The 13,966-nt window shown below is 42.3% G+C and overlaps 2 protein-coding genes across 2 annotated transcripts; one reads left to right on the plus strand and one right to left on the minus strand.

Annotated features, from left to right (window-relative positions):
- Window positions 1-10,035: 10,035 nt before the first annotated feature.
- On the minus strand, window positions 10,036-12,612 carry LOC6607308 (ADP-ribosylation factor-like protein 8). Its single transcript, XM_032722765.1, has 4 exons — window positions 12,359-12,612; window positions 10,997-11,151; window positions 10,769-10,930; window positions 10,036-10,701 (listed from the first exon to the last, which is right to left on the minus strand). The coding sequence occupies exons 1-4, from the start codon at window positions 12,479-12,481 to the stop codon at window positions 10,581-10,583; spliced, it is 561 nt and encodes a 186-aa protein (XP_032578656.1). The 5' UTR covers window positions 12,482-12,612; the 3' UTR covers window positions 10,036-10,580.
- A 222-nt stretch (window positions 12,613-12,834) lies between these two features.
- Window positions 12,835-13,960, plus strand: LOC6607316 (pre-mRNA-splicing factor ISY1 homolog). The gene is made up of 4 exons (XM_002032054.2): window positions 12,835-12,921; window positions 12,982-13,004; window positions 13,068-13,228; window positions 13,290-13,960. The coding sequence occupies exons 1-4, from the start codon at window positions 12,919-12,921 to the stop codon at window positions 13,919-13,921; spliced, it is 819 nt and encodes a 272-aa protein (XP_002032090.1). The 5' UTR covers window positions 12,835-12,918; the 3' UTR covers window positions 13,922-13,960.
- The last annotated feature ends 6 nt before the right edge of the window (window positions 13,961-13,966 follow it).

A 13,966-nucleotide genomic window follows, 5' to 3' on the forward strand; every position in this document is an offset into this window, starting at 1 on the left:
GAGATCAACATGGTCCGATTGTGTTTGCAATCATTACGAACGACCACGACCAAGAAAGCGGATCAGTTTTGATTGGTCGGTGCACAGTTCGAGCAATTTGTTAAGGGCACCCTACTTACTGTCCCTATTTATTTGCCCCACTCTAATCAAACTTAGTCTTTAATTAGCAGACTCTGCAAGACCAAGGGCACTGGCAAGCACTTGAAACTTAAATTTGGTTCGCACATAAACAGTTGGCGATTTTAAAGTTATAATTCAACCCAATCTAAAAGTTGGCCTGTACATGTCATTTAAATGCAAGCCTAGGACATTCAAGGTCTCTTAAACACCCACTAACCCTCTCTACCACCCCTCCCCCTCATTTCCCATAGTCCACCACTTTAGGCGACAATTTTTGGTGTGTGTGTGTGTGTGGAAAAACACGCCCCTGTGCCACACGAAACTGAAAATGAAATGGAAAACGCGGAGAGGCCAAAAACGAGAACTGACCAGAGAACTGGACCCTGGGCAAGCTGCTAGGAAAATGAGACGCTTATCTAAATCTTCATAGTTGGCTAAGCGCGGCACAACCCTCCCCCTCACCTTTCCGCCCCCTCTTGGTGTTTTTTTCTTTTTGGTTCCCTTTCGTTCGTTTTTAATTGCAGCTGAAACGTGAGCGAAATGTAACCAAAAATGCAATTGTGGTAGGAAACCGGGACTGCCACGTTTCCTTCTGCGTTCTTTTTGTTTTTTAGTTTTTTGGTCATTCCTATGGCTAGTTAATCGCGCGCATTCGTGCAGCATTCCTTTGGTTCGGGACTTCCCCTCTTACCAAAAATCCATCCCTAATGAAGAAGGTTCCCTGAGTTTTCATTCGATCCGTCCAGTGGCTGGAGGCCGGACATTTGTCATCGAAACATGTAATTATGCCACTTTGCGTCGAGTTACGAGGCGAACCATTTACAATATGCACATCTAACGCGGGGAAATTGGGTAAAAACTAATAGGGAGGTCCTTAAGCCGACCCAAAAGACCTTGACCACATAGAAATTTGTTTAGCAGCTTGCTACTGCATTCCAATAGAATGCTTCGTGGAAAAAGTATTTAATTATGAGCGGGAATAAATTTGAACGTTGCATGATTGTTTATGATAAGTAAATGGCATAATATTAATCTTAATATAACTAATGCTATTTAGTTATTGAAGACATGTTGCAGATGCAAACAAATTTCGCATTCCAACCCCTTCTGGTATTAATAACAAGTATTAGCGTGTTACTTAATCATAGCTACCATCTAAAATATGTGTAATGCCCGGAAGAGGCATCTCTCCCACATCCGAAGCACTTGGCAACATGTTGCAGGCAAATGGGACTGCATAATTGTCGCCTCACGTGCAACTCGGGCATTTCAGTTTTTTTTTATAATAATATTAAAGCATTTCAGGGTTTCAGCACCCAAAAAGCTGTCATTCGCCAAACACACAAACTCCGCACATGTCAATTAAGTGGGCGAGTGAACCCGAACCCAAAGGCGACATGCGAGTTGCAGCCAGATCTGCAAAGAGCCCACAATGACAATGGCCTCAATTAGGCCGGTAATAAGCCATAAAAGCACCCCCGCTCCCCCTCCCTCTTCTTGCCTCATAAAAACACCTCCTCCTCAGATCATCACGCGATGGCCGTCATTATACGTGGCCCGTACTTCTAGGTTTATAACTTTTCAAGTTTATAGTTTCCCGGCCGTATTCTGATCTCCTGGCCAAGTCAATTACACAGCTGAATGGGCTGAGAAAAAAATCCAATTGCCAAAAGTCCGGCAGCATAAATCCGAAAAAATACAACAAAATCCCTGAAATTGATGTGTGTGTGTTGGTGGGTGGTGTGGGTGGTCAGGATGGAATCTCGAGGCGAGTGTCCAGCTTTCGGTTTCAGCGATAAACAAACATAAAAAGTAAGCGTCATTCGCATCGCTTCTTCACAGTTCAATTCCTATTTGCACAACAACAACTAGAGGAGAAGCAATAGCACAAGAAAAGATATATCCCGCTGAGATATACAGTGAAGCTTCCATAATGTACACCCGCTCTCAAAATTGAGATATAATTAGTTTGGAATTTTTATTTATATTCAAGAACACGTCGTTATATTAAATCTGTTTCAAGACTTCAACTGGAATTGAAAAATAATTATACTTACATTTTTAATTTTAAAACCCCGCAGAGCATCTTAATCACTTAGTTCTAATCATTAGCGAAGCTTAGTAACTAAATTTGAGATAAGATAATTTGAATTTTGCTTTAAAATGAGTGTTTCCCATCTAATGATCCGTGCTAGAGATGCTCTACTGTATTTGCTATGCATTCTGCGCCTGGACAAAATTGTATTTTATTGCCAGGGATTAGACGCAACCCTTTCGCTACTGGCCTGGTCACTGATAAAGGCCAGCGGTCAGGTCAAGTGGAAGGGTTCGACTTGCAGCGAGAAGCCAATGGAAAGCAATTTATTTACACGTGCCCTGGCTGCGAGCATTCCTGCGGCTTAACCCCTTATATTTGAGCTGATTTGATTCTATTTTTTATGCCCGTCCATAAAGTTTGACAACGCCAAGAATCAATTTTGGACGAGGCGAGCGTTGTTTATGACCAAACCGGATTTAAGCCACAATTAAGTGTGCATGTGGGTAATGTAAGTCAAGTGGTTATCGCATGGCAAACACTCATCTCTATTCCGAATCGCCCGTTCACTAATTAATGCCGGCAATTAAAACCACATTTAGATGACAATCGCCGTGAATAATTGTGCAATATTTGCAAAATTTATTGATGAGCACACAATTGTTTGTTATTATTGGTTATATACTTTTTACTGGCATTCCCGTTCCATAGCACGAACCCAAAAAAAAAAATGATAGAAACCACCCAGGGAAACGAAATCGAAAGCGGATCAATTGCCCAAAAGATCAATTGGCAATTGACAAAGCGATCGCTGAGTCGAGATCCGATTAGATCAATTCATCCCACTTCGGGTTGCATTCGAGTGAAAAGTGTGTGTACATGTCCACTGGGCCATTAAATCTCTGTACAAATTTCAAATGTGTTGCGGTTTTCGCCATTCAAGCGCATAACGAGAAATTCATTAATCCGCCTAGGATTGTGGAGTTTTCAGATACTATTTGTTTTTCTGAGTTTGCCGAGGGTTTTTCATTTAGGGCTTGCCTTTCGGCTTAGATCCATTGTAGTTCAATGTCTGGGTTTAATTCAATTATCCCGCGCCGATCGCTTTCCCATTCCCATGGCTATTGCCACATTTGAGCCTTGCACCTTGCACTTTCGGTTTCTGGGTTTAATGTTTCCTGGTTCTTCTGCTTTTTGGCGGTTTTTGTGTGTTTCTACTGTGTTGTTTTTTTTTTCTTTTTTTTTTAGGAATACTCGGCACGCGCTGCATTTTTACTGCTTCATCCTGGCCACAGGTTATCCAGGCAGGTGCAATTCCCTGCGAGTCGAATTTTGAGCACCTAAGAAATGTGTAATTCATGTTTCCGCTGAGGACAAAGGGGAGCACCAGGATACATTCGATGAGGATTTTAATTGTGTGTTTATGTTGGGTATAAATTTAGAAAACAGCCCCAAAAAAGGACTCGAATATAGTAATTCAACAAGGAATTCCCTTCTTTTATATTTACTTCATACGATGACAGGGTTAACAATAAGGTAGTGGAAAGGTTCGAAATCTTCTATTAATATCAACAAGATATTACTTTTACATTGATCTTTTTAATAATTCAAAGACATTTTTATATATTTCAAACATTTGATGTTCTCATTAGCTTAGTTCTGTGCTCAACATTGAATCATTAAGCGAAGTTGTGAGTGTATTTATTATAATCATTATTATACATATCTTATTCATATTTTTAAAAAATAAATCTCGTTATTTTCAGGAACCCTGTGGCACAATTCCTCAGACACGTGTAGATGGCGGATGCTCCGCAGGCGAGCGGATGTTTTGAGCCAGCCCTAGACATGGCCAGAAACGCGCCCGCTGATTGGCCAAAAGGCGGAGCCAGTGCCGCGGCATCGAAAGCGAGTTGTGCGCATAAATTATGGCATTAAGCTAGCGTCTGGGATTGGTGCAAGGGGCAGGCGATTCCGGAATCCAGTTGCACCAGAGCCGCAGCCTTCGCAGCCTCCAGTCCAAGCAGGTTTTGTCGTTCCATCCTGTTTGGGAGGGAAAAACTGTTCCCAGCTGGCGTTCAAATTAGTTGGCCCAAAGCCAAATGCTGAATCTGAATCTTTTGGCCGAGACGCGGGCAAAGATCGAATACTGCGGCTGACATGTTTATTACGAAACGACGGGGAGACATAAATCGGAGCCTTTCGTCAGTGCAAATTCAATTAAAGTTGACATTTTCCAATGAACCCAATGCAAATTGCCGGCCCATGACAAACGTCAGGCGTCAATCAGGCGGCGGCAGCAGCAGGATATTTATGGGCAAATGCATTATTTATCTAGCTGCTCCTCCGCTCGCCAGCTAGCTGAAATTTATTATATATATTATAATGTAACAAATGGTTCGACCACCCGATCGGTCCTCGCACTCGTACGTGAGTCCCGGCCAAGGAGTATCCATCCAACTGCAATCGAATCGAATAGCCGGAGTGGAGTTCGAAAGCCCAAAGTGCATTCAACTTGCTCTGCATCGAAATCGGCGATAACGAAAGCAATTTGTTAACCGCCAGCCAGCAAAGGGAAAGGAAATCCCACCAAAGTATGTGAAAATATTAACAACGTTTTGAAACAAGTCGAAGATAGTGGACAGTCAACGAGAACTGGTTACTCTGTCTTTGGTGAAGGGAATGTACATTCAGAGATTAAAATTTAGTAGATTTTATTCTTATATGCATTATACTCATGATAAACATGACGATCAACTTAATTTATTATCTCCAACATCGTTTGAAATACAATTGAGTAATTTATGATGCATTTACATTTCGTTTCGAAAGTTCTACATTTATTTCGTTACCATCAATTTCCCATCAAAGCCACACAATAAATTGCCAATACCCCGAAAATTGTTAGAGTGCGGAGAATGTAAAATGCTGAAAACATTAAAGTAGCCTAAAGCAGCTTGATTAATTTTATGAGCGATCAGCCGTTAAGTTCAGCGCACATGAAATTCGCGATACTAATCTAGCATTAAGCATACGCCCCGTTAACGTTAACGTGCGCTTATAAGTTATAACCCAACCCCAAATAAGCCGTGGCCAAAGCCGCAGCCCTTTCCCAAAAGGTAAATACTCATTAGTGCAATTTCTTATCAAAATGTTGTTTCGTTTTAGGTTTTTGTTTATGCTTTTCTTTTGGGCTTAATGCTTACGGCGTTTGCGAGTTGATCTTGATGCAATTAATAAACGGCGTTGGCCATGCATTTTATGGTCTTGGATATCCGGAAGCAGGCAATAAAGGGTTCGAAATCGGGATCGCGGCCAGATCGCGATTATGATTTTGGGCTGAACCCCGAGCGCAGCTAAAAACCCAACTAAACCGAAGCGAATTGGGACCACCAGCGCTCCGGGGGCAATTGCCAATTGCATTCATCAACATGACAGCTACTCGTCCGAATCCGCGACCGCGACGGAGTCCTCTTCCTTTCCAATGCCCCTTGTGCAGAACGAAGGTATGCTCCTTGGTTGCTGGACCTTTGGTAAATTGACAGCCGGTGGTGCTCAATTTGAATGCAAACCACAAAATTGGATAATTTCCCAGTGACAATCGAACGGCTGCTCCTGGCTCCTGCAACCCATTCCTGATATATGCGCCGAGCGAAAAGTTTCCCAGGAGCACTTGCCGGTGACCCCACAGCGTGCTCGCTCCACCGTCCGCATCGTTGTGGCCAAACAAAAGACAATGGCTCCTCTGTGGGGCGAAGGCTCGTATGCAAAATAAATTTCACTTCCGAAACTGAATCTCAATCCGAATGAGAATGCGAACGCGGAGTGTCCTGCTCCCAGCCGGTTGTTTCATGGCTTGTTTTACATATGTCCGCACCTAAGCCAGAGACACAAGACCACGACGGCGGATGGAGCTGCTCACCCACCACCATATCATTACACTGATAGCAAAATGTTTCGATTATAGAAAGTACTATTTACAAAAAAAAACCACAAGTTGCTTTGTATCATAATAAAAAGTGAGCTTACTTTCGAAATTGATGCCCAACTGCAGTAGTTTTTTCTCCCCGTGCAGGTTCATCTTGGAGCCCTCTGGGGGACACTCGACAATGGGCCAAATAGCTGGCTGGAAAAGGCAAAATGCAGGCGAATCGTAAATCCGCATCGATTGCTTCGCCAGAAATCCATACTGAATTGATTGCATTTGGAGCAGGATCCACGAGAGAGAAAAAAGGGGGCGCGGTGGCGGTGGTCCCTGCTCAAAATGTTGCAATTAATTTTTGCACAATGCTCTTTGTGCTATTTAGTTCTCGATTTTGCAGCATTATGGCAGCGACTCTTCGTTGTCTCCGCTTAATTGCCCCCGAAAAAAAAGAAACAGATCGCAGACAAAAAGGCGAGGAAAACAGGCAGAACTTCCACTCCAACGCAAAACAGTAGCTGAGCTCAGATCCAGAGAGAGAAAAAAATAAGGATGGTAAAAAGGCAGAGGACGATGAGGACTCCTTTTGGGTTCTTTTTGGGGCCTTTGATTTGCATATATTTTGGTTTTAATTAGTTAACAAGCTGCTTTCGTTTGTTGCGATTGCATGTTGAACCACGACGCGTATCGTAGATGCTGCAGGTCCCTTCTTTCTCCACCGAACGAAATCCCCCCCAAATTGCATGCATAAGGAGCGGGACAACAACAGCAACGTATAAAATCAAACACGATTTTTAGCAGTTTTCAATTCCCGGAAATCTTGTACGATATGTAGCACCATACAACTGCGGATTGTGCTGATTGTTGCTGCTCGCTGCCGTTGAGCTGGCCGTTTTAGCCAGTTTTCAGTTCCCTATCCTTGGCCAAAAAGCCTGGCTCGAGCTGGCGCGCGATACGATTTCGATTCCGATTCGCCAGTATCGTGCAAATGTTTCATTATTTAACTGATTTCAGTTGGCCAGCCAAGCAGCCAAGCAGCCCAGCGGCCAAGCAGCCAAAGAGCCAAGTCAGCGCTAACAGCTGGGCCCAAGAGCAAAAGGCAATCGAAGAAGAACTGGCGGACTGGCGACAACTTCGGATTGGAATACCAACGAAAATTCCAAGATGTTGTCATCAATTAAGCTGCCTCGTATGCAAGTGGAGGCCTTTTCACACCTGAGAGAACTTTATTAGGCCGGGCCTAAAAAGAATGGCAAGAAAAACAGCAAACGCATACATGGGCAGGAGGATGCGTAAATTATGGTCTAGGCCGTCGAGGCGAAGGTAAATGGCGCTGGCCAATAAAATGCCAGATAAATCAAGCCAAAAGGTGGAAATCAGCAGTCCGGAGTTTAGTGAATTCAGCAGAAATGAGCCGGCTACGAGACTTATTTGCATTCGCCCGCTTGTCAGCCAAGTTGTCGTCGCGTTTTGGCCTTCTTACCCTGGCCACCTCCGCGGAAACTTACCATCTCCCGACTCGGCTACTGACAGTCTGCAAGAAAATAAAGCAAAATAAGAGCCAAACATGAAAACTGTTGCCCACGAGTCTGGCGAGTACGCGGTAGAGCCTCACCATCACCATCAGCATCAGCTCCCAATCCAATCCAATCCAGCCAGACAGCCTTTTGTTCCATCTTGTTAAGGCCTGAACTTTATGCCAGCTTCGGGTTATTGTTTCTGGGCAGGGGTCCAATGCCACAGTTCCAGGAACTTTTCAGGTGGCACAGCATGTTCGGGCCAGACACACTTTTGGTGGCCTCGTGCAGCAACCATTGTGGGGGTCTTCAATTAAAATATATTTAAGAACAATTTGGTTAGAAAATGGCGATCGATCGAAGGTTGACTTACTTTAATGACACTCAGCTAAAATATTTTGTGTATGAGGTAATACATATTGAGCTACCTTTTTCTAGTGAAAAGCTATCATCTCAGAAATCCATAAATCTCCACCGACTCTCAGGAACCCCAAGAGATTGTAATCCACATATTAATAAATTATCTTGAATATATAAATTAGGTATTTCTGCGTAAATTTATGGTCAACACCCCGCCTAGTTTATTTTTTGTTAATGTGATTTGCTCATTCTTTTCATCATTTTTTTTGATTTCATTTTCATCATTATTATTTTTTTTTTTTTGCATTTGTTGACTTGACGGCTTTTCATCAAAGGAGTCACGATGATGGCAACTGTGGCGCATACAAATGAATGGATCTGGCTCGATGGGGTCTGCGAAAATATAAAAAACAGCTACAACAAATTTAAATGTTGTTTGGGCATGTTTTATTTGTCATTATATAATCAGCACAAGTCGCACAAATCGCTGAAAATTAAGCAGAAAGAACTTAGCACCGTCTGCCTTTGTGGCAGCAGCAAGAATATCATTTTTATTTTACACGTCGAATACAGTGGGGTTCATAAAGTTAAAGTCAACAAGCCTTTTATTCGAAAGATTTCCACTTGTCTAACCAATTGATTCTGCAATAATTAATCAACATAAAAAAGTCCATTCAATTTGCTATCGCTGACAACTTTAGATCAGATAAAACCAATTGCAATTAAAGACCAGTCAACTAATCAGTTAATGAATACGTCGATTCAATGACAAACAACCAACAATCTTTTTCATCACTTCTATGTCTAGTATATCAATTAGTTGTTTTAAAGCTATGAACCGCACTGTTCACTTGTCTTTACGATTTTATACGACATCTAAGCACAGGGCATATGCGTAATGTTCGCAAATGTTTTCGGCTTGTTGATGCTCGTTTATAGTTTTGGTATGAAAATTTACGAGCACATCGTTAGCGGTATATTTTTTTTTCGTCGGAGATTCGCATCGAGTTATGGCCGAATGTTTGGCTTGTGGCAAATGGCTGCGCAGCGAGATGCTTATCGCTGGCCCTGTTAATACCCCGCATTTAAAAGTGTAATTAACGCAATTTCAAAAATGAGGCGAGCGACAAAACGAAAGACTTAGGAAACGAACGCGCAACGTGTGCGGCAGGAAGATTGCTGCGTATTATTCGTACTTCCAAAGGAAGCAGGAAGCTACAGAGACATGGGGCATGCAAGTATTTGAGCATGACTCACTCAACCGCACGGCTCGTGCTTGACGCGTATTCCTGGAAGTCGGAGCCCTTGTCCACCAGCTCCCCTCCTCCGTGCCGATCCTCCGGTAGCAGTGCCTTGATTCTGCACACAGAATTTCTAATTAGCCAAGGGCCATGGCACTCGCAGCTCCTCGTTTCCCGATATTTATGCGTTCATAGGGCTGTCTGCATCTATCAATTGTTAGCCTGCAACGTATGCATTTGGGTGGCCGACTAATGCTGGTCGTCTTGACTCTATAAATTACATTCGAACAAGTGTTTGGAATATTTGATGCTCGCAATCGCCGCAATCTCAGTTATTTGTAATTTATGAGACTCACTTGGGGTTTTGTAATGTTTTTATAATTTGTCTTTATTGGTTTTTCATTTGTTTCGTTTTCTCGCTGTTGTTTGTATGCCTTGCTCGTTTTCAGTTTTCAAAATTTGGTTATTGTAGTTTATAATATGCATTGCTGTTTCATATAAATTATTATAATTAACTAGTTGAATGTTAATGAGTATAGGAAAAGCGTGACAAGGCTTAAGGATCGCAATTCGGTTTTTGGGCTGCAGCTAGAAAATCTCAACAATTTTTTTTGCGTATTTTACAATCAATCATGGAATTTCTTTAACTATGGCTTTCACTTGCTTAATTGAATTTACATTCATATTGTTTTAATATATATTTATAGTTTAAAACGTCTTTAAATTTATGCTTTTTCGCTGCTTTCGCATTCCAGTTTTCGCTAAGCAAAAATTCCAGTTTAAAATAATCCGCATCGAAGCATATAAGCGAAATGTAAAATATATATTGAATACAAAAACAATAAAAATAATATGTATATAATCACACCAATAAACACTAAACATAAGCCTAACTAAACGTGGAGACGACCAACGAAATTTGTAGAGGCGACACACATATCTATATATATATATAGGGTCGATCAAGTTAGAACGGAATACTAACTGGTTGTATACTCTTGAGTGTGCTTCGGCATAGATTAACTAACAAAACTTACAAAGTACACAGAATTTGTTTAAGCATCTTCCCTTTGTGAGTCTACAAATTCGAGAATGTCGAGCCCCCGAACCCTGCACTGCGAAATCACATACAACATACATGCAGACATTATTACCATACGTAAAAACAGATTTTTCAAGGCATAGTTATTACTCGCTGTGTTTTAGTTTTGTTTATCAATCTTGTACCCCAAATAGTTGGCTTACTGCTGGCTTTGCTCATTGTTCATAACTCTGCAAATTATTATTAGTGTATATATGTATAGATAGTTGTTCTGTGTGAGATATAGTGCCTAAGTGTGTGAGTGTAGAGGGTAGGGAGTTGTGTGTATGTCGGTGTTCGTTATCTAACGACTTTGGCTTTTCGAATGTTGAATTAACCACTGCAGCGTTATGTCAATGTTGTCCTTCTCCTTGCAGGAAATACTATAACAGCAGATTTCACGGTCCTGTATGCTCGATAGATTCCTGCAATATATTTTTAATGGTTAGTTTACAATTTTTAAAATAGTTTTAATAATTTTAAGGCACTCACATGCGTTCGATGAGTCCGGTTTCATCGAGGGCGCCTGGAAGATCTCGTTTGTTGCCCAGCACGAGCACTGGAATGCCGGCGAGCTGCGGTTTGTCCAACAGTGAGTGCAGCTCGTTCCTAGAGGCCTCCAATTTGTCCAGATCGGCTGCGTCCACCATGTAGCTGTTGATTAATACATTACAGTGTTAACTGACTACCCATTGTTGCTTAAGTAGCAATATTGCTTACACAATCGCATTAACGCCGCGACAATAGCGCTCCCACATGGATCGGAATCGAGGCTGGCCTCCGATGTCCCACACCTTGATGGTCACATTGCCTCTGGTGATCTTGCGCATGTTGAATCCAACTGTGGGTATCATGTCCTCAGCGAATTGGCCGGACTAAAGGAAACAAAAATAATTAGTAAGTAATCATATTTTAAATAAACTACAACTTTTATATCAGCTTAGAACTTAGTCTGCAAAGAACAAAGCCTAAAAGTATGCAATCAAACATAATGTAAGACTCATGTAAAAAATTGTATTCTTACACACGACAGCATCCAAATCTTTACAAATTTAGTATTCTTTTTAAAAATGCGCTTAAATAAATAACTAGTGTAAAAACTTTTAGTATTGATTAAACAATGTCTTTTAGTACTACAAATAATTCAAGCTACAACAGTTAAATTGTTGAATGACTCTAACCATATACTTTCTACACTGTATATTCTATACACTGAATAAGATAATCGAAAACTCCTAAAATGACAACATGTTAATTCTGTGCCTTAGTTTAAATTAAAAACGTGTACTAAAGGTATATAAAAAGCTTATCTCGTAGAACGTTTTGTTAGTAATTGCTAGTGAAATAGGGAAAGTGACTAATTGCCGCCACCCACAAGTTTGCTTGCATTCCGAACCTGAACATACCACTAATGCAGGAATCTGAATTCTGTAATTGGAGTCTAATAGCAGTGATAAGCAGAGGAATATTTCCATTTCGGGAGCACTTGAACAAATAAATTTTCCGTAGATGCGGGCAGACATTTGAATCGAATTCACATGACTCATAACAAGTCAGGCGGTCACAAAGGCAGTAGTTACTCCACCTCCCGGAACGCCTGGCAAGTGCAACTATCTACGATTTCCAGTAACTGGTAACTTCAGATCGTCGCATTATCAACGTGCAGAAATGTGTGACAAAAATCAGGCAGGCGGTACGGGAATGCGGGGTCAGGGGTCGAAGTGCTGATAATGGCGTCATTGTGCGGAGAAACATGCGTATATATGGGGTATATGTAGGTTTATTGATTACGGCGGCAGGAACGGTAAACTTTACCACAGCACAGCGTTAATTACGGATGCAGTGAAAGAAACTGGGAGTACGAAAAGATAAGGAATAAACAATGTTAGAGTGGCGGACTTGAGCTAATGCCAATTCCTTTGTCACTGGGGGTTTGTAATGCTCTTTAAGTAGTAGCTGATCTCCCGGCTTTCCCCGAACCCCCTCCCCGCTCCTCAACAGACGACCGCACACAAAAAAAAAACCACCCTCTCACCCATACACCCACACGAATTCGCACACACCCACTGCGAAAATACTCACTGCAATAACATTGACGAACGTCGTCTTCCCGGAGAACTGCAGCCCCACCAGCGTGAGTTCCATCTCCTCTTTCCAGAAGATGCTCTTGAACCACTCGAGGATCCTGTTGATGAGGGCCAACATCCTGGGGCAGGTGTGTTTCTGGTCGGGATCTGCTTGAAATTCGCGAAAAAAGGTTTCCTTTTCCAAAAAGCGTAAATCTTGGCGTGAAAAAACAACTGGGCAGGTCAGTGTGGCCAAGTGCGCGGTTGTGAAGAATGGCCAACACTTTGACCAACACTGCGTAGTATTCGTAGTGAATGGTAATCGTTTATTCCAGCAAGTATCCACTTAAAAGAAAATAAAATATATATGGTATATAGAAAACATGGATTCAAGTAAAAAAAAAATAATATAATGTCTTTGGGTTTCAGCGTAAATATTAATAATATATTTAATTAAAGATACATGTTACATCGCTACTGTACAATATTTACTGTACTTGCCATCGATAACGTGCAATCGAAATCGGTGAAGTTCGCTGTGACTGGCAGTCAAGGCAGAAGAAGATAGTAAACAAAATGGTAAGCTAAGCGATAATTTTATAAATTTTATTTAAATGAGTAATAAATGTATATTTTCAGGCGCGCAATGCAGAGAAGGCAATGTAAGTAACCCGAAAATACGTTTAACATATGATTTCCAACACTCACCCGCGTATTTTCGGCAGGACAACTTTGGCACGTTGGCGGGCCGCAAAAGAAGTGGAATCTGGTGAAAAGGAACGCCGGCCCTATTTGGCCTCCGAGTGCCACGATTTGCCCAGATGCGAGAAGTTCCGCCTGGAGATTATACGCGACGTATCGAAGAAGGTGGCCCAGATACAGAATGGTACCTATTTGGGTTTATTTATTTCGCTCTTAAGATATCCACTAATACTGACCACTTATAGCTGGCTTGGGAGAATTCCGCATTCGCGATCTGAACGATGAAATCAACAAGTTGCTACGTGAGAAACGGCATTGGGAAAATCAGATATCCGCATTGGGTGGCCCCCACTATAGACGCTATGGTCCCAAGATGTTCGATGCGGAGGGTCGCGAAGTTCCCGGCAATCGAGGCTACAAATACTTTGGAGCCGCCAAGGATTTGCCGGGCGTTCGCGAGCTCTTTGAGCAGGATCCTCCGCCGCCACCCAGAAAATCCCGCGCTGAACTAATGAAGGACATAGATGCCGAATACTACGGCTATCGGGACGACGAAGATGGTGTCCTAATCCCTCTGGAGGAACGCATCGAACGAGCGGCCATTCAGAAGGCCGTGCAGGAATGGCGCGAGAAAATGGCCAGAGATGGTCGCATAATCGATGACGAAGAGGAGGACGAAATATATCCTCTTTCGGGACCAGCACGCGAAGCCATCGAGGATGCCAAGGCTCGAGCCGCCGTGGAGGATCCTCACGGCCTTTTGGCACCCAAGTTCACCGCCCACGTTCCCGTGCCGACGCAACAGGATGTACAGGAAGCTCTGCTCCGCCAGCGTAAAAAGGAACTGCTGGAGAAATACACCGGTGGCGCTAACTAAGCTCAATAAACATTCTACACATAGTTGGATACATTCAAATCGCAT

Source organism: Drosophila sechellia, chromosome 3R (genome assembly GCF_004382195.2).
Source record: "Drosophila sechellia strain sech25 chromosome 3R, ASM438219v1, whole genome shotgun sequence".
Classification (NCBI taxonomy): domain Eukaryota; kingdom Metazoa; phylum Arthropoda; class Insecta; order Diptera; family Drosophilidae; genus Drosophila; species Drosophila sechellia.